At 39.4% G+C, this 22,255-nt stretch overlaps 1 protein-coding gene across 8 annotated transcripts in view; it reads left to right on the top strand.

Moving 5' to 3' along the window:
• The window catches only part of L3MBTL3 (L3MBTL histone methyl-lysine binding protein 3), a 127,313-nt gene that overhangs the window by 16,857 nt on the left and 88,201 nt on the right, over positions 1-22,255 (top strand). For 6 of the 8 annotated variants that reach the window (XM_043592311.1, XM_043592313.1, XM_043592315.1 and 3 more), the window contains 6 exons: positions 8,109-8,225; positions 14,949-15,060; positions 15,433-15,507; positions 16,996-17,155; positions 18,518-18,650; positions 20,728-20,812. In XM_043592311.1, the coding sequence (XP_043448246.1) occupies positions 8,124-8,225; positions 14,949-15,060; positions 15,433-15,507; positions 16,996-17,155; positions 18,518-18,650; positions 20,728-20,812 (667 nt within the window). In that variant the 5' untranslated portion in view covers positions 8,109-8,123. The remainder of the gene's footprint in view (positions 1-8,108; positions 8,226-14,948; positions 15,061-15,432; positions 15,508-16,995; positions 17,156-18,517; positions 18,651-20,727; positions 20,813-22,255) is intronic. The other 2 variants (XM_043592317.1, XM_043592318.1) reach the window with 1 other exon arrangement.

Here is a 22,255-nt window from a genome sequence, read left to right on the forward strand (position 1 = left end):
GTGCTAAAGCTTCTGTTGTTGGCAGCAATAACAAGCTAACTATTTTCATGGGAAGACATGCCTTTTATTACGTGGACTATGCTAAGTAAACCTGGAAAAGGATTTTAAAACATTTTTTCATTAATTTATTTCTTTTAAAAAACATTTAAACAGTCAATAGGTGTGAAAGAATGTCCAGACAGTTTCCTCCCATGGCAGGCTTTTCAGCAAAGTATTGCTCCTTCCTGGAGGCAGCCACTGTTAGCAGTTTTTGAGGAATCCTTTCAGAGAAAACGTATGCGTATACAAGTAATACACACACGTATATATACGCGCATGTATATACACATATATGTATGTATGTACACACACACACACACACACCCCTCCCCTTTTGTTTTATAGAAATGGTAGGAGTGCCCGGGTGGCTCACTTAGTTAAGCGTCTGATTTGATTTTGGCTCACCTCATGATCTTGTGGTTTGTGAGATCGAGCCCCGCATCAGGCTCTGTGCTGAAAGTACAGAGCCTGCTTGGGACTCTCTCTCCCTCCCTCTCTCTCTCTCTCTCTCTGCCCTTTCCCCAAAGTGCATGCACATGCGCTGTCTCTCTCACTCGCTCTCTTGTTCTCTCTTTCACTCTCTTTCTCTCTCATTCTCTCTCTCAAAATAAATAAACTTAAAGAAAAAGAGAAATGGTAGCACACAGTTTTTATCTTGCACAAAATTAGAGTATTAGTAGTGTCGTGGAGCTTTTTCTGTATCAGAATGTAAAGAGCTTCCTCACTGTTTTTTCTAATGGCATTATATACTGTATTGATGTACCACAGTTGTCCTTAATCGATGGACTTTTGGATTGTTTTCCAGTTATTTTAACATTACAAACAGGCCCATGTGAGTATCTATAGAATAAATTTCTGTGAGTAGAACTACTGAATTGGAGGATATGTTCTTGGAAATTGATCTCCAGAGAGGTTGTTTTAATTTATAATACCACTATCAATACATGAGGGGGCCTGGTTCCCTATATTCTCGTAACAGAATATTTGAAAATATTAACTGATCTCCTCACTGCCTGATGTTTCTTGCAAACTAGTGTTATATGGTAGGCCGAGAATTCCAGAGACTGAGGAAGTTCATCCATTAGATACAGTGTCCCGAGGGAAAGGCAAGTTGCACAGCTTTGGTTTGGAGACAGGGAATCCTGCAGGAGAAAGATACAGAAGGTAATTCTGAGTACAGTGTTGCATGTCATTTAATCTGTCCTCCAGCCCTTTTGTTGGAGGCTTAGGGCAAGAAGATTGTAATAAAAATGAGTCAAAGTGACAGTGAACTGTTTCACAGAGGGGGGCTTTGGAAGTAGAATACATCTGAATAGGTGCCAGCAGTAATGGTGTCTGCCTTCAGGAAAGTCAATGGCTCCTAACAATGGGTGGCTCCTAACAATGGGCGTCCACAGAAGCACATTGGACATCAGAAGTCTTGATTTTAGCCATTTCCGGCCATGATATGAAAGCTAGTGGGAATCAAAAGCTGCATTGGTGTATTTGCTGGATATGTGAACTCCAAAGTGGTCCTTTTTGACGTCAGCAGTGGCTGGAGATCCTTAGGATTTAGAAGAGGTTATTGGGAGGAAAGTGGTAGATCTTGGCTGATAGCACAGAGGATCCCTCATGGGGCACTTTTAAGGTACTTCTTAGGAAACCTCGGCATCGTTAACAAGAGATTTGGGATGAGATTTTCTGCAGAATGAGAAACGCTGTCTGACCTGCACTGTGAGTGACTCTATTACCTACCTGCTTTTTATGGTCCGTGGAATATAGTTATGCATGGGATTGTGGAATAGTGCCAGGTGACAAAGAAAACATAAAACCTGTGCTTCTAAAAAATGTGCTTCATTCTTAGGAACCCAGCTAATTGCAGTGAAAAGACTTTGTATATATGCAAGTGCGCACGCTTATGGAGGCTGAAAACCAGAGAGGGAGACTTAGGCTGTCATGAAGAAGCAGCTTCTGTGAAAATCATGCTGGTTGATGGCTGTTCTGTCTGATGAAGAGATGATAGAAAAATACCTAATCTGTCCTAGCCTTTCAGACTTCCTGTGGTAGTGCAAGTAGCCCTTTTGCTTCAAAATCAGATAATGGGAAAGACCACACGGTAAATATTCTTATGCGAAAATATTTTATACAAATATTCACAAACCTTAGAACAATGAAGGGAAACAGTTTTTTAATAAATTTTAGATATGTGTTTATACATAAGGTACACTGTATAGCATTACCAGTGTTTTGTATTTCCAAAAACGTGTCATGAGCATTTACTGCAGGTTTTGTACAGTGCTGACTTTCCTATTTCTTCTTTCTGCTCCTTCTAGTCACAGACAGGATTTTGCTGTTGTGAATTTTATGCATTTGTGTTTTAGGTGGGAAATTCGATTCCCGTTGCATACGTGTCTTAATGACAATTTGTTAATACGCGTGTATTTGATAATATTTTATTGAAAGGATACACATTGCACTGATATACGTAAATCAAGCACTGTGACCCTAGTAAACTGGTTTCTGGATTTGTCATGCCTGAGTAGTTACATAGAGAAAAGTTGGTTTAGCCAGATTCTTAGAGGGATAAGACTGAGACAAGACAAGACAATGGTTGGGGGGAAAAAAGCCCAGGATTGGAATCAGACTGACCTGGATTCAGATCTTGGGTATGCCACCAAATATGCTTTTGGGTGAATTACTGAACTCTGCAACTCACTTTCTTCAACGTATACTGGAAGGATAACAGAACCCATCTTTTTGTGAGACAGAAATAAATGAAATACTATATATAAATTGTGCTTTGAATCCTTTTCTGGAAGGTGAAATGGAATTAATAAATTACAAAGTATACGTATTATGTCTGACACTGAGTACCTGTGAATAAATGTTATTGTAATTAAAAAAGAACAGTAAAACTTTTCAATGGATCATTTGGGTTTTACCCAGTTTATCCACCAAGGGAAAAATTATTCTGTCTCTCTACTGTCTATCAAGAAAAAGTTGCCCCTCCTACAGCACTTACAAGGGAAGTCAATTTTGTTGCTGATCTCAAGCTAGGTAGGAGTCCTAGAGACCGTAAGGACAAGTCGTAATTCACTTACTAATTCACTGTTTCTTAAATTAATCTCCTTCAAGCCTTCACATCTTAGTTCCTCTTTTAAGGATTAAGTCCTAATGGTAGTGAAATCTAGTGCGTCTTCAAATTCGGACTGAATAAATTTTGAAATGATCAGAAATAGACTTAATATATAACATTTGACACTGGCTCATTTAAAGAGGACAAAGGAAGAAAGAATAAGGAAGAAAGAATATGTCTAATAAACTTCAACAAAAGATAGCTATAATTCAGAGAAACACAGGTTTATTTTTTTTTCTATTGACCATTTAAAAATAAATATATTCTATATCTAAAGAGACTGCCCTTAAAATGTATTTCTTTTATGGAATTTTGCAAGCACACACAGAAGTAAGATGTAGTATAATAAACTGGGTCCCTCACACTTCTTGAGAATTACCAGCACGTTGCCTCTTTATTTTACCACTTCACGCTCTTGACTGATTTATGGCAAATTCCTAACTTAATCATTCCATCTGTCAATTTCAGTTGACAAGCATGAAGTCTCCTTTTAAAAGTGCATGCCGTGATCATCCCTCTAGAAAAAGCAGCATCTTTGTATATCATCAAATAGCCACTGGCATTTAGGCTTCCCTTCCTGTCTAACCATCATCTTCTTCTTTAAAAAATAGGTTAGGGATGCCTGGGCGGCTTAGTTGGTTGAGCATCTGACTCTTCATTTCAGCTCAGGTCATGATCCCAGGGTTGTGGCATTCGTTGGGTTCCACACTGAGCATGGAGCCTACTTCAGCTTCTCCCTCTCTCTCCCTCTGCCCCCCTCCTGTGTGCACATGTGCACTCGCTCTCTCTCTCTCTCTCTCTCTCTCAAAACCTAAAAATTAAAAAAAAAAAGTTTAAATCAGGGTCCAAACAGATCTATGAATTATGATATTGTGATTTATTAATGTCTTTTAAATGTCTTAATCTAAATTTTACATTTCCTCTTCCATCTATTTTTTTGTTTGTTTGTTTTACGCTGTGCCTTCTGTGCATGTATGTGTCCATGTGGCCAAAAGCCAGTTTTTAAGCAGTGGCTCTCATACTCTTTGGTCTCAAGTCTCCTTGACACTCTTAAGAATGATTGAAAACCCCGAGGAGCTGTTGTTTGTATGGGTTATATCTATTAATATCTACTGTATTCAAAATTAAAATAGATAATTTAAACTATGTATTTACTTTTCAAAATAACAGTAGCAGACTGATTATATTAACATGTGTCTGCACAATTTAAATGAAATGTAATCATAGTTTCCAAAATTAAGAAATGAGAGAAATGGCAGTGTTTTACATTTTTGCACATCTCTTTAATGCCTGGCTTAATAGAAGAGAGCTGGATTTTCATATCCGCTCCTGCATTCAGTCTGTTGCAGTATGTTGTTCTGGTTGAAGTGTGTGAAGAAAATCTGCTTCACACAGATGTGAGTTTGGAAAAGGGGAGGAGTATTTTTTTTCATTTAATGGTGGACATTCTTCTATGATACTACACCAAAAGTTGACAAGTGGTAGTTTCTTAAAGGTAAGTTGCAGTGGGCAGTCTGAAACCCTAACAATGAACTTTTTGTACTGTGTTATATTAAAATCCATCGGTCTGTCACGTACTTTGATTGGATCCTTTACTCATGCATAATTTTGTGACGTCAAGCATTGGTTATTTGGAAAATACTGCATCACTGAATTATGCAAATCTCCCAGATGTTGACATAGGTCAAATATAAAATATTTTAAAAATCCCGCTCATCAATATCACCACCCATCTCCTTAGAAAATATGTAGCAACTGGGAAGCTCTCAGGCTCATGGTGGTGGATACACGTTTTCCAGAATCATGATTATCCCTTGAATGTTCAAATGGATCTTCAGCAACAAATGCTGTCAGTGTTTTCCTTGATGTCAACAGGCTCGCCTCGTTTATTCTTGACAAAATATTTGCCACATAGCCAAACCCGAAGAAACGTAGTTTGTTAAATAAAAATGCGCTCCATGAAAAAAGCAGCTTGTTCAACTTGCATCTCAGACAGTTCACAGGTGCTTTCCCTTGGTACTCTGACGCACCAGAGCGCTTTATGGGTGCTGTCTATTTCACCACACAGAATGTTAAAAAGATACGTATTCAAATATCCAGACTTCGCGAAAGTTACTATTTTGCTTCATCAAGGATGCTGTTTAGCGAAACCAGCATTTGTTTACCATCAGTACCTGGCGGTAAAGGCTGCAATGACTGCTGCCTACTTGGGAGCCGCTACTCCAACACTTTCACCCACTGTTGCTTTTGTACCATCCGCGCAGATGTCAGCGTAGCGCAGAAGGCAGATAATGTGTTAGTATTTTTATGAAAATGATTCTGACTTCTTGGACCTTCTGAAAAGGTCTCAGGTCTTCCCAGGGTCTGTGGACCACACTTTGAGGAATGTTGTTGAAGAGTTTCTGACAGTCTGAATTTTACTTCTTATATTAAAAAAAAAATTTTTTTATGTTTGTTTATGTTTGAGAGAGAGAGAGGGAGTGCAAGTGGGAGGAGGGGCAAAGAGAGAGGGAGACACAGAATTGGAAGCAGGCTCCAGGCTCTGAGCTGTCCGCACAGAGCCTGACATGGGGCTGGAACTCACGAACCATGAGATCATGACCTGAGCCAAAGTCGGATGCTTTACTGACTGAGCCACCCAGGTGCCCCATTTTGCATATTTTTATGGTGTGATTTTTGCGTGTTCCTTTGTCTCAGGTATTTCCTGCAGATGGACTTGATCAGATTAGGTTTGATTTTGTTTTTTCATGGTGAGACTACTTCCTAGATGGTGTTGGGTTTGTATTCTTAGTAGTCATTGATAGCCATTGCCCGCAGCCATTAATGTATCAAGGATTGAAAATGGTAATGTTTCAGTTCTGTCATTCCTTCTTTATTTATTAGCAGGATTCTTTCTAAACTGAAACTTCCTCTCGCCATTGATTTGCGTTACCCTGGAATACAGTTTGCATGGATCTCATGCAATATAGACAGGATAAATCCTTGTTTCTTTTTCCAGATAATGAGTTGGTTGCTGTGTAGTCTTAAAAGGTGATCAGTAGGTGTTCTTGGTTTGTTTGTTTGTTTTCAATGTCAGTATGAACTCGCAGATTTAAACTTATTTGATGTGTTTCAATTCATGCAGCTACTATTCTTTGGCCAGCAGGAGCCTCTTCAGATTGGTTTCTAAGTTCTTTTGATATGATCTCTGTTGTCTTTGATAGCTTCCTTGCTTTTTTTTTTTTTTTTTTTTGACAAGAAGTTCCAGACTTATCTTGCACATTTCCTGCCACTGAACAGAAATCAGCCCCTTCTCTGGGAAGACCTCAAAGAAGTGCTATTTAGAGCCCACAGTCTGAGCACTTGGCTGCTCATCACTGTTGATTGGTGGTTGTTTCTAGATTCTGTCAGTGAGCAAGGCTAGAAAATATGCAAATTTTTTTTAAGATTAAAATGCATTAAAAGATTAAAATTTAGGGACACCTGGGTGGCTCAATTGGTTAAGAGTCCAACTTTGGCTCAGGTCATGATCTCATGGTTTGTGAGCTTGAGCTCCACATTGGGTCTCAGCTCTCAGCGCAGAGCCCGCTTCGGAGCCTCAGTCTCCATCTCTCTCTGTTCCTCCACCACTTGCATGCAAAAATCTGTAAAAAAAATTTTTTTAATGTTTATTCAGTTTTGAGAGAGACAGAGTGTGTGTGGGGGGAGGGGCATAAAGAGGGAGACACAGAATCCAAAGCAGGCTCTAGGCTCTGAGCTGTTGGCACAGAGCCTGATGCAGGGCTCGAACCCATAAACCGTGAGATCGTGATCTGAGCCGAAGTCAGACGCTTAACCAATTGAACCACCCAGGTGCCCCTAAAAAAAAAAAAAAAAAAAAAAAAAAGTTTAAAAATGCATCAAATTTAGGACTTTAATCCATCTTCCATTGCTTATCAATGACACCAACATAATTACTTCTTTTATCCCATACCACATAGACAACAGTCTCAGAATAACAGTCTCAATACAATTACTAACAATATGATTATGGAAAACTGTTTTGCAGTTTAGAAAAATGGAAATTAAACAGATTATCACAGTTTAGCTAGTTGACTTGGTTTTCTTAACATAGCCTTATTATTAGTGTTTGCTGTATATTTTAAGACTGTTTTCCTATTTTCCAGAACCGCAAATTGGTGGATATCTCAACTGAATTCAAAAAATCAATTCACTGAGAGAGTCAATCACACCATGTATTTGTTGAATTGATACAACAAACTTAACTGACAAATTAGCATAGATGATAGTCCTAATGGACTGGAATTTTCTTGTTCTTTTTTATCATCGAAAAGGTTTCATTTTGCTTATTAACATTTAATGTCTTGTCCTTTATCCATACCCACTCTGTCATCAATATCTTCAAACAACAACAACAAAACCCCCTACTTAGTGGGCAAGAAATTCTGTTGGTATATATCATGAATTTTTGTTTTAAGTGAATGTGCTATGAAACGGTGAATTCCTTTTTTAAGAATAGAAACATTAACACTTTACAAATTTTAGGTATATTCTTTCCTCTTTAATTTACCAGGGATTAGGGGGTGCTTGGGTGGCTCAGTTAAGTGACTCTTGATTTCGGCTCAGGTCATGTTCCCACGATCGGCGTGATTGATCCCCGTGACTGGCTGTGCAGTGACAGCACGGAGCCGGCTTAGATTCTCTCTCTCCTTGTCTCTGCCCCTCCCCTGCTCATGTGCGCATGCACACTCTGTCTTTCTCAAAGTAAATATTTTAAAAAATACATAAATTTACCAGGGATTGTACTAGAAAAAATGTTAGTGATATTTTCGAAGCACTTAATTCTAGATCTATGGATATAGGATATTGTGATCAAGAAAATTATGTAATTAAGGGAAACCAAAGCAGTGACCACTAAAATAAAAACTGATCTGTACATACAGTATTTAATGATCTGCCTTTTTCCCCCTTCCAGGTTCCAAAATAAATCATGACTGAATCTGCCTCTAGCACAAGTGGTCAAGAATTTGATGTATTCAGTGTTATGGACTGGAAAGATGGAGTAGGCACGCTACCAGGAAGTGACTTAAAGGTAAGCTGTCTTTATTAAATACAATTATCTGTGTGTGCATCTGTGTGCTATTTGTTAAAAGGAGTTTGACTACATATGTAAAATAAGAATTAAAAGCATTAAGCATAATGCTCTAGGTCTTATATGATACTTAGACCTCTACAGTAAATTTTCAAGACAATTTGGAATGTTGACAAATTGGCCGAAGTCTTTGTCACTTGGGGTGGTGGATGAGAATATTTTGGCATATGCTTATTTTGCAGAAGTCAAATTATAGCTTCCAGGGGATCACCCTTGGTTTGACTTTATCATGACGGACAATAAATATGGAAATGGTAGGCTTAGAAGACCTGGCTTCATATATTTTGTAATAATGAACTTGAGAACTTTAAATGAATAACCACATTCCCTGTGCCCTAGTTTTCTCATTTGAAAACTGGATAATATTAAAATATTGAATAGACAGGACTATTCTCTTCCCTTAAATTATTTATACGATAAATATGAATTTTTATATAATCATTTGTTCAAAAGCTGGTCCTTCCTGTAAACCAGGCTGCTTTTATATAGAGGAGAACTCTCTTCAGAGAATGATGCTTCAGTTTGCCTCTTTACTATGTGCTTATCCTGCCCCTTTTCCCAAGGCTTCCCGAACCCACTCTAGGCCCACCTCTGCTGCCCTATGAAACAGTTACGCAAGCACTCATCCAGGAAGCCAGTCCACCCCACCTCTCAATTCTAATTTGCTTTTGCTCTAATCCTATCTCTGGGACCTTGAACCTGTCTGTGGCCTTTTAGACTTTGTTTGTACTTGGTCACTCAGGTTTTTGAACCTCTAATCACCCTAACTGGCTGTCAGTTGGCTTTTCCCTCTAGTGCTTGATGTTCTGGCCTATCTCGAATAGAAATTCCTGCCCCCTAATAATTGGCTTCCTGGAATCCAGTGGCTACTTGACGAGTATTTCAGCCAAGCCCAACCTAGTTCATCTTCAGTGGTGAGATTTGGACAGTCTGTCACTGGAAAAATACCCAGATTTTAGTTGGGTTAGGTTAAATTAAGTGCAGTGTGCCAACATATCTATCTGTTAAGCTTAACAAAAATATTGCAGTGAGGTTCAGTGAATTCTGCAAAGGAGATACGGTTTTTAGTTTTAGTTCTGTATGTCCTTGAACTAGTCAGTCAATCTCTTCAGGCCAGTTTCCTCTTTGGTAAAATAAGGAATTAAATGAATGCTAAGGACTTTATCTGCTCTAACATTCTCCAAATGTTCATCTGGATTAGATATGATGGGAATTGAGTGCTGAAATTTTTCAGAAAGAAAAACCGTTCCAGACGCTCATAATGTCAGCCTCATAGTAGCTATATGAGCTTTGTCAAGTTATTTAAATTCCCTAAGTTTCAGAATCTTTATGTATAAAATGAGGAAATAGAATCTATGTCACAAGGTGGTTATAAGGATTGAAAAATATAACATATGGAAAACATTTAACAAATTGTATTTTTTCTGGCTTTGTGATATATTATGTAAATTGCCTTTTTAAAATTGCTTTATTCTCATATTTTGCTTGTACATTTTTGTCCCTTCTTCTCACTTGCTTTTTTTTTTTTTGACGTCAGGTGGATGATGAAATTTATAATTTTTGTTCAGTTAGGTTTTGAACTTTCAATCCCTAAGAAATTTAAATTGCCTGAAGGTTTTCTAAGCAATAGATCTTAGGAATTAGCCTATTACTTTTATTAAGGTAATCAGGTAATTAAGCCACTTAGTGGGTATTACAATCTGGTTTATTTTATTTGACTTTTAGGCTCATCTAATTATGTGGGTAATTTCCATGTATCCAGTTCACTTCATGTACTGTAGACAGTATGAAACCCCACTTCTAAAAAAAAAATGAAAAAAAATTTCTACTTCATAACCATTTTTATCTGAAGAGATTCAGATAGTCAGTTGATTGTGTTAATTTAGGATTTCTGAATCACTTGCTCCTAATATTAATATCTGAGTTGCTTCAGAGATCTGATTGAGAAATTGATTTTTCACAAAATTAAGATATTAAAAAGAACTTTGAATAAAGCATGAAATTTGCTCTTTCACATCATGCTTTGCCTACTTTACATTATTTTTTTTAAATTTTTTTTTTTAACGTTTATTTATTTTTGAGACAGAGAGAGACAGAGCATGAACGGGGGAGGGTCAGAGAGAGGGAGACACAGAATCGGAAACAGGCTCCAGGCTCTGAGCTGTCAGCACAGAGCCCGACGCGGGGCTCAAACTCACGGACCACGAGATCATGACCTGAGCCGAAGTCGGCCGCTTAACCGACTGAGCCCCCCTACTTTACATTATTGAAGCTACTTTTTTGTAGTGGGTGTAGGCATGTAGATTTCCTAATAAACAAGGTGCTATCCTAAGACAAGAAGCTCAGGTTAGTTCAGCCAGTACAATCAACTACCACATAGAAGTCAGTTTCTTATCATGTAAACAGGTTTTTATATGCTTCGGTTTATTACCATTTTGAAAGTATGTTTCTCTGTAAAAGCCTCATGATTGCTGGCCAAATTATATCACTCTTCTGCTTAAAAACTTTTAGCAGTTTCCTGTCTTTCGTGGCAAAGTCAATCCCCTTAAGTTTACTCCAGAAGTTTTTGGTGGTCTGGCCCCTACTTCCCTCTGGCTGTGTCTCGTTTCACTTCTCAGTGCCATCTTGTTTCCTTTCCAGCCCAACTGTCTAGTTGAAGGCTTCAAACCTTCGTTCCTTTATACTGTTTCCCTTGCCCCTTTTCAGGGAGGCTAAACAGCCTTTATATAAAACAGAGCGCAAAAACTTTTTCCATTCAGGTGCAGTAGGGGAAAGAATAGAAAGCTTACTCTCTGATGCACACTTTATCTGTATCCTTGTATTTAATCCTTTCATTTAATCCTTTTGAGGTAGTTCCTATCATTGTTGTCAGTTTACAGATGGGAAAACAGAGGCCCAGAATGGTTAAATCATTTGCTCAAGGTCAAGATAATTGGCAGAACTAGGTCTAAAGCCAGGCTTTTCTGATACTGGAATCGATTCTCTTACCACTAGTATACTGTAGTCTAAAGAGAGAAAATGTTTTCATACCAAAAGAGATACAGGGAAAATGTTATAGCGCTTTAGAAGAGGTATCATTTTAGCTGGAGGGATCAGGAAGGCTTCGGGGAAGTAGTTGTCATATGAGCTTCAGGTACCCGAAAATAGGTCGGCATCTATATGAAGATTTTGTGGGTCAGGGACAGCAGGCAAGAAAGAGAAGGGCATCGAAAAGAAGGACTAGCATAAGAAAGTATAGTGTTAGGGGAGAACAGCAAGTGTCCAGGGGCCTCCTTGAAAATATTATAGTCATTAACAAGACATTTTTGTTTAAGCAAGCTTTGGAAACTGCACCGTTGCCTAATTATTCTATAAAATGGCAAATTAGTATTTGTAGACTAATATCTCAGGGCCAGCCATAAGAACAGGCAGGCAATGAGGGGTAGTGGGAAGGTGCATGCTGGGGCTCCCTGTCCCTAAGCAATCTCTCTCTCTGAACTTGTAATGATGTCTGAAACTTATCCACAGAGGATTATTCCTCTGGGTCATAAGGATTTAGCCATTTGGAATCCCTCAGTAAAATGCAGATATACTCCTGAGAGCGATAGCATCTTATCTAGTAAGAATAGTTGCCACTTAACTGAGAGCAAGACCCTGCGGCAGCAGGGCAGAAACCCAACTGGAAACACCGTGCTCATAGTACACAGTTTTGCTCGTTGTGATTAATGTTCAGAAAACTTTAGTTACCAAATATCTTTGCCCTTAAAACAGATTGGTAAATAGAACTCATATTTCGACACTGAAAGTAATAAAACGAAACAAAAATACTAACCTCAGCAGTGCCTTTTAAGGATCTGTTCTTAAAGGTAGGCAAAAAGCAAAGGATCCTTTGCCTCTACAAGCAAAAATAAAGAGAATTGAATCAATTAAAGGTAGTTCAAGCCAGGCCAAACAAACCTTTGCAATCCCTTGTATCTTTCAGGCATAATTGTTTTCTGATTGACTTAGATGTTTCCACTAGTAGAACAAATTACAGTGTCAGCTGATGTGTTTGATGTGCTTATTTAATAAATTTCTTTTGTAGAGTTTATAATTTTGATGTTCTTGATTTGGAATGGAGTCACTCAATAGATTTTTATGCTGCTTTTTAGATGTCTAGGTTAAAAGAACTCATAACTTTGAAAAAAGAAATAAAAGTGATTATTTCAAGTTTCCATGGCTCCAAAACCATTCATGAAAGCATTACCCATTTCTGAGTGTTTTATTGGGGGGAAAAATGTTAGGGAATGTGTCAGTCTTTCTGGAATGCTATTTGTGGAACTCCAGTAATGTTAACAGCACCTAACAACCTATGTTGTCCAGCATTTTCAGCAGTACTAATATTGTGAAAGACAGTAAATCGAAGTTGAGAAGCCAGAAAAAAAAAAAAAAAATTGATCCCTGTGTTTTTTTTGCATATGACAGGATACTTTGAAAACACTTTGTGGTTAATTTTTGAGATAAAGTAACTTGGTTAGAGTAATGTTCTTTACTTTTTCAAGGTTATAGGATGCCTTTGAGACTATGATGAAACTGAAGAACCCTATTCCCAGAAAAATATGTATGTGTCCATGACATCATTCTGTATGAATTTCATGGGATTCTTCAATCCCCTAAAGTCCAACTATAGATACCTGACTTCCAGGAGTTAATTGTGTCCCTAAGTGTCATGACATCTTTCATTTGTACTTTGGCTATAGGTCAGTTACTGGCAATAAACATTATAAGGAAAAAGACAACTAGGATTAATTGTTGTATTGTGGGGATATTACCTTTTAACTTTGAAAGTATTTGAGCTTAAAGCTTCCAAGTGTCATAACTCTGGATTTTTATTCAAAGATTCCACTCGGTGGTGTTCTCTTTCTCATTGTTGGAAATGCAGGGTGGCTTACAGTGTAGCAGTAATTTGGAAACTTACACCACAGGAGATTCTCCATGTGATGAAAATGGTGCCATTTTTCACATTTTGTATTTTTCAAATAAGTATCAATTAATATTGGCATCTAATAAAAGTAAAATTACCTACCTGGACTGAATTATAAAGGTGATGCCTAATGCCTTTTTAAACTTTGATTCAGAATTGATTTTCTGTGTTCTTCTTTACTATCATTAATTAGTAATCATTATGGCTTGTTTTTTCTGTTCTTGCCCAGTAGATGGTACTGTCAGCTTTATTTTGAAATATTCTGTTTTCAGAGTGGATCATTTAAAAATTTATTTCCCCCCCCAAAAGTAAAGTTATATTTAGCTCCTTTCCTCCCACTTAACTTTTTGCCACTTCCTAGCCTGACATCTTTAGGCGAACACACTCAGTATAGTATACACATGTTACCTGGGAACTTGTATCTGAAATATGTAATAGAAGAAACCATTTTCACTTTCCTCAACTATTTCAACTTCTTCAGTCTAAAAAGCTTTCAATTATTGTACACTGTGTGCATACAGTTACTTAAGGTGCTGTTTTTATCTGGTGGAAAGAATAATTAGTAATTTTTGTTTCAGCTTTTTCTGACTTGTACTCTGAATCTAGTTTGGTTAAGTGAATGATTCTGTTGGCATGTTGACTAAATAGATGTTTTAGATTGCAAAATGGAAGGTCTTAAGCGTAACTGCTACATATTTGCATACTCATATATTTCTGTGAAAGCTCTAAAAACGTTAAGCGAAAAGTCGTATAATCCTTTTGAATTGTGAACTTTCCAGTTCTTCATCAACTGTCAAAATTAGTGGATCCCTAATATCATTCTATTTTATGGGAAAACAGAGGAATATGGAAAACTTTGAACTTCATCAATAGGAGAGTACACCTAGTTGTTTCAAAGAGGATGGAGGGGTCCCTGCACATAGATAGTGGGTAAGCCTTCAACATGCACACACAGTACAGCCAGGCTGTTAGAGAAACATACTAGGTTTGCAGCTTGCCATGAGGTGAGAGGAAATTTTCAACATTTGGGGTCAAAATGTCCATGAAGTCAAAACGCCTGTACTTTTTGGCGATAGAATTGACCTGTAGCTAGCAGATTTGTTCAGATCTCATAGACGTTACCATTTGTTTGGAGGATTAGAGGTGAATGGGGTGGAGAATTCCAAAGAGCAGTGAGAGAAAGAAGTGGAGAGTTGGGGGTCACATGGCTCACACTTCAGCCTTCCTCACCTACTTCCGGGAATATAAGGATATAGGCGTGCAGGTCATTATTTCCGGAATAGAGATTTCCTTCTCTTGGACTTAGGTGAGCTCGGGTGAGATAAGTTGATTCCTGGGAAGATAGTAATTCTCCTTTTAGTAATTTTGGTTACTAAGGAAGTAGTAATATGAAGTAGGAAACAAAAGTCTTAGCAACAACTGGTGTTCAGAATGATAGGCCACATTAAGTGAACTGGCGTCTCTATAGCACAGTGCAGGGCTGGTTGTATGGTACCTTAAGAAGTACCTTGCTGCTTTGTTCTGTTTTTACTTCCCCGAATCCGCAAATCTGTAAAATGCAGAGGGCTTACTGCTGGTAGAGGGCTTACCTAGATACAGTTGCTCAAATGAACGTTTAAAGTATAACTAATTTGCTTAAAGACTTTCTGTGTCCACCATGAAATGACTACTGTCCTGAGCACCTTTGTAAGTTTTGCCTCTTTCTACCATATTGTCGCTAGTTTCGGGTAAACGAGTTTGGAGCCCTGGAAGTTATCACAGATGAGAGTGAGATGGAAAATGTTAAAAAAGCAACAGCTACCACAACTTGGATGGTACCAACTGCTCAGGAAGGTAAGACTGGGTCGTCTGCATTGCCATTTTCTTTCCTTTGAGAGTTTTAAAATAAGAATTACCTAGGTTTTACAATAGGCTGGAACTTTGAAGATCCTGGGTGATTTTCATGTCACGTGTTCTTAGGTGAATTTCTATAACAAAACTCATATGGAACCAACTTTTATATTTTAAAATAACTATAAACTGTCTTCTTTCCTAATGCCAGATCTGTAATAGCACAAGGTTAATTGGAAATTATTACCAAGTAAATCCAGTGTTGCAATAGCCTACCCAGGTGATTTAGCCAAAAGCCTGCCACTTTTTTCTCATCTACTCCGATGGTTGTAACTAACACCTATATGCTGATGACTCCCAAATCTATATCTCCAGCCCCGACCTCTCCCCCGAGCTCCAGGCCCGTATTTCCACCTGCCTACTGGACATCTCCACCTGGATGTCCCACAGGTACCTCAAACTCCACATGTCTGAAATGCGATTCATTTTCTATTTCTTTCTCCCCTTCCCCCAAACCTGCTCTTTCTTCTGTAACCCATATTTCAGTTGATGGTAGCACCATCCCCCCAGTGGACAAGCAAGAAATCTAGGAGTCATCCTGAATTCGTTCTCCCCCAGCCCCATGGCCTGTTACTCCATCCTGTTGGTTTTTATTTCCTAAATATGTCTCAGATCTGGCTTCTTCTACTAATGACCACTGCCACTGCCTTAATGTAGGCCCTTAGCAGCTCTCACCTGGACTATTGCAGACTCCTCCTAGAGAATCACTCTGCTTCTAATTTCACCTAATTTATCCCGCACCTTCAAGTCAGAGGAACTTTTGTAGATTGCTTTTCTGACACTTCACTGACTTCGTACTGTCTCTTTAGCTGAGCCTACAAAGGATCCGGGTGGCACGCGCCCACCTGCTTGCCTTGTCTCTTCGCTCTCTGTTCTGTTCTCTGTACACCGTGTTCTGGCAGTGCCAGCAGCACTGGGTTCCATGGAATTCTCTCAATGCATCATGTGGTTTCACACTCCCTTGCCTTTGCTCTTGCTGCTGCTTCTGGCTCAGATGCCATTTCCCTCTTTGTCCAGTTGGCTAATTTCTCTTGGCCTTCCAAACCCAGTTGAGGCTTTATATCAGAAAATCCTTCCCTGACCTCACCCCAGGCCGAGTGAATGACTTCTTCCTCTGTACTACTCCTGGAACTTGTTCATGCTTTGATTACTGCATGTATCACATTTTATTATAAGTATTGGTTTTCTTGTCTGTCTTCTCCTCTAGACTGTGAGCTCTCTGGGGCAAGGTCTATACTATCATTATCAGTGTCTAGCGTAAATTGGCACCTAATGTTTGCTGAATGCATGAGGAGCCTAACAATTCAGGGGAAAGGAAGTGTGAGTTCCTAAATGATTTGGGATAATTACGATTTAGGAGATCTGCTACCTTCAAAGTAAACTAGGTGTCGATTTAACCAATTTAGTAGAAAAAACCCACTCCTCAGAAGGTTGTAAACATGAAATAACATACATAAGCCTTTTTTGTCAGATGCATCCATAAAATAGGATTCTGCAGATTACTAACAGTTTCATCTTCAAGTATAGTGAAGTATAGTATACTGTACTTCAAGTATAGTCAAGTATAATGAAATTTTCTTTATTTTACTTTGAACTCTGTAGAAAAAGCCTTAGACAAACTTTTATCTTTCCTGCAGAGTATTTTTTGTTGTGTAAATGATTTGAGTGGTTCCTGCCAAGCCCATCCTCTTCTCCCTCCCAAGCACAGTAGGTTGGTCATTCATTCATTCAGCAAATATTATCTTTTATTGTGTTGCTAACAAAATTATTAGAAGGAAAAGTTTGGCTGTGTTTTGCAATGTTTTCTGTCATGGTTCTCATTGTTTTTTCTGTGTGTGCTTTTTTTGTTTTTGTTCTTTTCCCCTTTTCGTCTTCTAGTCTTTTCAGAGAAGACTGGGATGCCTTTCAGGTTGAAGGATCCAGTGAAAGTAGAAGGGCTTCAATTCTGTGAGAACTGTTGTCAGTATGGCAATGTAGATGAGTGTCTTTCTGGAGGAAACTATTGCAGCCAGAATTGTGCCCGGCATATCAAAGACAAGTAGGTTTTTGCCCTGTTCCATCTATAAAATGGTTTTTTTTTTTAAATTTATTTATTTTTAATTTTTTTTTTTTAATGTTTATGTTTGAGAGAGAAGGAGACAGAGTGTGAGCAGGGGAAGGACAGAGAGAGAGGGAGACAGAATATGAAGCAGGCTCCAGGCTCTGAGCTGTCAGCACAGAGCCCGATGCGGGGCTCCAACTCACAGTCTGTGAGATCATGACCTGAGCCGAATTCGGACGCTTAACCGACTGAGCCACCCAGGCGCCCCTATAAAATGGGTTTAGGGTCCAAGGTGCTAAGGAATACAGAGGCTCCCTGACATCGGTCACACCTTCATGCCCCTTTTTTCCCCCAGAGACTTTTCCTTTAGAGATCTGTGGACCCTGATCCCGTTACTGGACCTCCTGACTTCAGTCATGTCTGATCTTAGTTGTACTGCTTAAGTCCTACCTACAAGTACAACCTCTGCCCCTTTCTTTAGCCTTTTGATTCCAGTGAGTGCCCCCTAGCAAGAGAATATTTAAATTTCTCTGGGCTACGTACATTTTGATGGTGCTGATGTTTATGGAAACAGAGTTTTGTTTTTATGTTGGGGGGCGTTCTTCAGTAACTCAGCTAAAACTCCACAGGTTGGGAACCAGCTGACTGAAGATGGCCATAGAGAGTGGCTTAATGAGTCACAATACTGTAGATTTCTGTAGACTGAAGATTACGAGACAGGGACGTCCGCTGTGGCTGGTGGTGCTATGTGACTCGGCCATCTGGGGACTGTCTGACCAAGTTCAGCTTATCACCGAGGTGTATTTCTTCATATAATTGTATAACACAAATAAGTGACTTGACACTTACATTTTAGTGGAATTTCCCAGGTATTTTAACCAGGGTAGGCCTGGGAATTGTCTGTTTTTGCTGGCCAACTTTTATTTTACAAAGTTATACTTGGCCTTTTTTAGTTGCACTTGTCATTGTTAATAATTGCTAGATCTTTGCATTAAAATTGCCCCGAATACTAAAATATCTCTAAGTAATTGATTCTTTTATTAGTATGGATGGCAGATGTGAAAGACCAATCATTTTAAACTTGTTAGAACCTGTTTCACATATAGTACTGATCCCCTTTTGAAATTAATATATAAGCTAGTTTCCATTTTCTGCTTTGAAGAGTCATATATGATAATGGTTTTAGGTGTTCCTTAGCTATGATATCCTAATGCCTACACTCTTCTCCTGGTGGTTAAATGTTTTTCCTTCTTCTGGTGGTTAAATGACTTTTTTTTTTTAAGTTGCATGATAGTCACCATGTAGATGTTTGACAGGTATTGTTTTCCTGTCATTATTTTGGGTTTATAAATACAACAGAGATCAGAAGGAAGAAAGGGACGTAGGAGAGGACAATGAGGAAGAAGATCCTAAGTGTAGTCGGAAGAAGAAACCAAAATTATCTCTGAAAGCTGACTCCAAGGAGGATGGAGAAGATCGGGATGAGGAAATGGTTAGTATCTCTGATGCAGCTACCAAAGAACTCAGGGTACTTTTTGTTGTTGTTGTTGTTTATTTATTTCTGAGAGAGAGAGAGAGAGAGAGAGAGGGCAAGCTAGGGAGGGGCAGAGAGAAGGAGAGAGAGAATCTGAAGCAGGCTCTGAGCTGTCAGTGCAGAGCCCGATGTGGGATTCAAACTCATGAACCGTGAGATCATGACCTGAGCCAAAGTTGGACGCTTAACCGACTGAGCCACCAGGTGCTCTGATACAGGGGCACTTCTTAAGAGAGTAACACCATGGTCAAAGGTGCTGGCTCTGCAGCCAGTTGTCTGACTTCCAGGGCTGGTTCCATGACTCTCTATGTTACCATCAACAAATTACCTGTCTACCCTCTTTGGTATGTCACTGTCTGCATTTCAAAATGAGAATAATAAATAATAATACTCCTTCCTTAGGGTGAGGAAGTAAGATGTGCTGAAATTTATTACTGGAGAGAAAAGGCAACAGCAAAACCTTCAGTTGTACAAATGAATCTTTAATTCCTCTTGATGGCAAAAAATGTCAATCCCGTTTTGGTAAATTGCAGACAGATCTCATAAAACTATGTGAGTAGGTAGAAAATGGCATATAAATGTCAGGTATATTTAGGGGAAACTAATTCCAAATGTGCTAATTAAAACCTAAATATTGCTAAAGTACATATTAATGGTCCTATACGAAAGGAGAACTTTGAGGTCTTGAAGCATTTCCCTTCAGATCAATATCGAGCAACCAATTATTTGCTAGTCATTCTTCTAGGAGCTGGGAACACAGGGATGAACAGCATTAGGAGAATAGGGTCTCTCCTCGCAGGGACATCACATCCTTTTAAGGGGACATATAATAAACAGGAGACCTGTCAGCCTATGATAAATGCTACGGTGAGAAGTACAGGCAGGCATGAGAATTGATTCACTGCTTCCAGTTGGGTTCTCAGGGAGGCCTCCCAGAGAAGGAGGTATGAACTGTGTGATCTTGATAATAAGAAGGAGCCAGGTTTGTAAAAGTAGGAGTGAGGAGCCCCCTGGGCAATGGAGTGGCTAGGGAAGAGTCCCTGAGGTGAGAACATGTGTAATATGTTTTGTTGAGGAAATAAAGACAATATGGTTGACCCTTACAGGTGAAGGGAGGGTGGAGTAAGGTGAAGCTGAAGAGGTCCAGCCTATGTAATGCTTTATGATAAACCAGAATAATGGGGTTTCATTCTGTTTTGTGTGGGCTGGGACTGGAAAGTTGAAGGCAAGGGAATATGTTGATAGGGTTTACGTTTCCAAGTGATGGCTCTAGCTTTGATGTGTGACAGTGAGAATGGAATCAAGGAAGGCTGTTAGTTTATTGCAGTAGACTAGCTGAAAGGGCTGTGCAGGGTAGAAGTCACTGATTTCAGGGTAGATGTTAGAGGCAGGGTCATCAGGAAAGAGGAGTCAGGAATAACTCAAGTTTTGGCTTGAATTGTTGACTGGATAACGATGCCATTTATTGAAGATGGGAAGGCAAAACTGGAGTACAGAAGTTAGAGTCCTTTGGAATCAGGAGTTTGACATGCTCGTTAGGCTTCCAAGTGGAGATCCCAGGTGGGCAGTCGGGTTCGTGAGTGTGGAGTCAGGGACGAGGTCAGGGGATATGACTGTGGATATTTGGCAGACAGATGATGTTTAAAACCCAGGAAGAGGGATTCGATAGAGAAGAGAAAGGGACTGGATTGGAGGAGACATCAGCAAAGGGACTGAGAAAGATGGGCCAGTGGGGTGTGAGGAAAATCAGAACAAAGTGGTCAAGGAGCTACAAGAAGAAAGTGCTTCAAGAAGGCAGGAACAGTATCTGTGCAGTTCCAGAGTGTAGTTCTTGGAAACGTTCTTATTTGGTAATGACCTCAGGCCAAAAGCAACACAGTTCTCATATGACCTATATTCTTACTTTTTTTAAAACTTACAAAGTGAAATTGAAGAAAAGTACAAAAAAGAATAATGCTTTCTGACAGCTCTCTAACTTTTCGTTGGTGCCAATTTCATGAGCTTGTAAAATCGTAATTCCCCTTTCTTGCTGTAGGAAAACAAACAAGACGGAAGAATCCTGAGGGGTTCGCAGAGAGCCCGAAGGAAAAGGCGAGGTGATTCGACTGTAATAAAGCAGGGTAAGTTGATGAAAGAAATGGTTTACTTGTGACTTTATGAAATGGAAAATATTTCACGAAGGTAGACATTTTAGTCTTAATTATAATGTACACAAGGGCCATTAAGGTATTGTTTTGGGTCTTTCTTTGATTAAGTTTTGACCATAAAAATCGGGGTTTGAAGAAGTAGATAAAGAAAAAAATGGAAATGAGTAACTTTTGAATAATGTCAGTGCAAACTTGAAAACATCTTCCTACGTTTTTCTGTTGAGTAGGTTTTTTTCTCCTTCTGTGCATTTTCTAAAACCTTTGTCCTTATTTCTTAAGATTTTAAGTCTTTTTTTTTTTGTTTGTTTTTTTAAGTTTACTTATTTTGAGAGAGAGCACAAGCAGGGGAGGGCAGAGAAAGAGGGAGAGAGAAAATCCCAAGCTGGTTCTACACTACCAGCGTGGAGCCCAATGCAGGACTCAAACTCACAAACCATGAGATCATGACCTGAGCCAAAATCAAGAGTCAGACGCTTAACTGACTGAGCCACCCAGGCGCCCCTAAGATTTTAAGTTTTTAATGTTTGATCTCAAACTTTAAACTCCTGATGTGGAACCTTTTTTGCTTCTTTCATTGTTCCTCGGGCAGCACTTTGTTTTCATGACAAATCCAGTCCTCGGACCCTTTCCTTTTGTACTTGACTGGATGAACTTGAACTCCATGTGCATCATGGCCCTTTGGCCACTTCCATGGAGGCCTCAGCGACCTCCACCAGGTTTTGTCTTGCCTTGTTGACTCATAGCATCTGCCTGCCAGCGTGTCACGTGAGGTCACGCCACTCTGTGCAGCCCCACTGCCGACCTCTCTGTTCATGCTGTCCCTGCAAATCGGGGCCGTGAACCCAGTGCGCCTTTCACTGCGTGGACGCCTTCCTGTCTTGTTCATCCCTCCATTTCTCAAATAAAGCGTGAACTACTCCCACCTGCCTCAGGCACACAGCCTGGCGTTTACATTCTTGGGGGACGTGACCTTCTGTTTTACATCACTGAGATTAGAGGGGGGTAAATTTCTCACTCTGCTCTCTGCCTCACGAATGTTTTAACCTTCTTCTCTTCTACCTTCAGGGCCTGACTCTTCTGGAACCTTGTTCCTTTAGTCATTTATTTTTCCCTGTTAGGTATTCAGATTTTTTTCTCTTCGAGCTCCATCTTAGCCCGTTCACATCTCATCCCCTAAATACCTTTCTCCCAGTTTTGCTACCCATCAAGCTATTATACTCTTTCCTCATTTCTATTATCTGTTAAATTAACCCAGAGTAAAAGTGATACTGGCTGGTTGCATGTCTTTATCACTTCTGTATTCTTTTGCTGCTCAAAATCTGGCCCTTGCTAAATTGATATCCATCCCCCCCCCCCCCCCCCCCCCCCCCCCCCCCCCCCCCCCCCCGCCGCCCCCAGATTAGCAGCCATTCCCTA

This window comes from Prionailurus bengalensis, chromosome B2, assembly GCF_016509475.1.
Source record: "Prionailurus bengalensis isolate Pbe53 chromosome B2, Fcat_Pben_1.1_paternal_pri, whole genome shotgun sequence".
Lineage (NCBI taxonomy): Eukaryota > Metazoa > Chordata > Mammalia > Carnivora > Felidae > Prionailurus > Prionailurus bengalensis.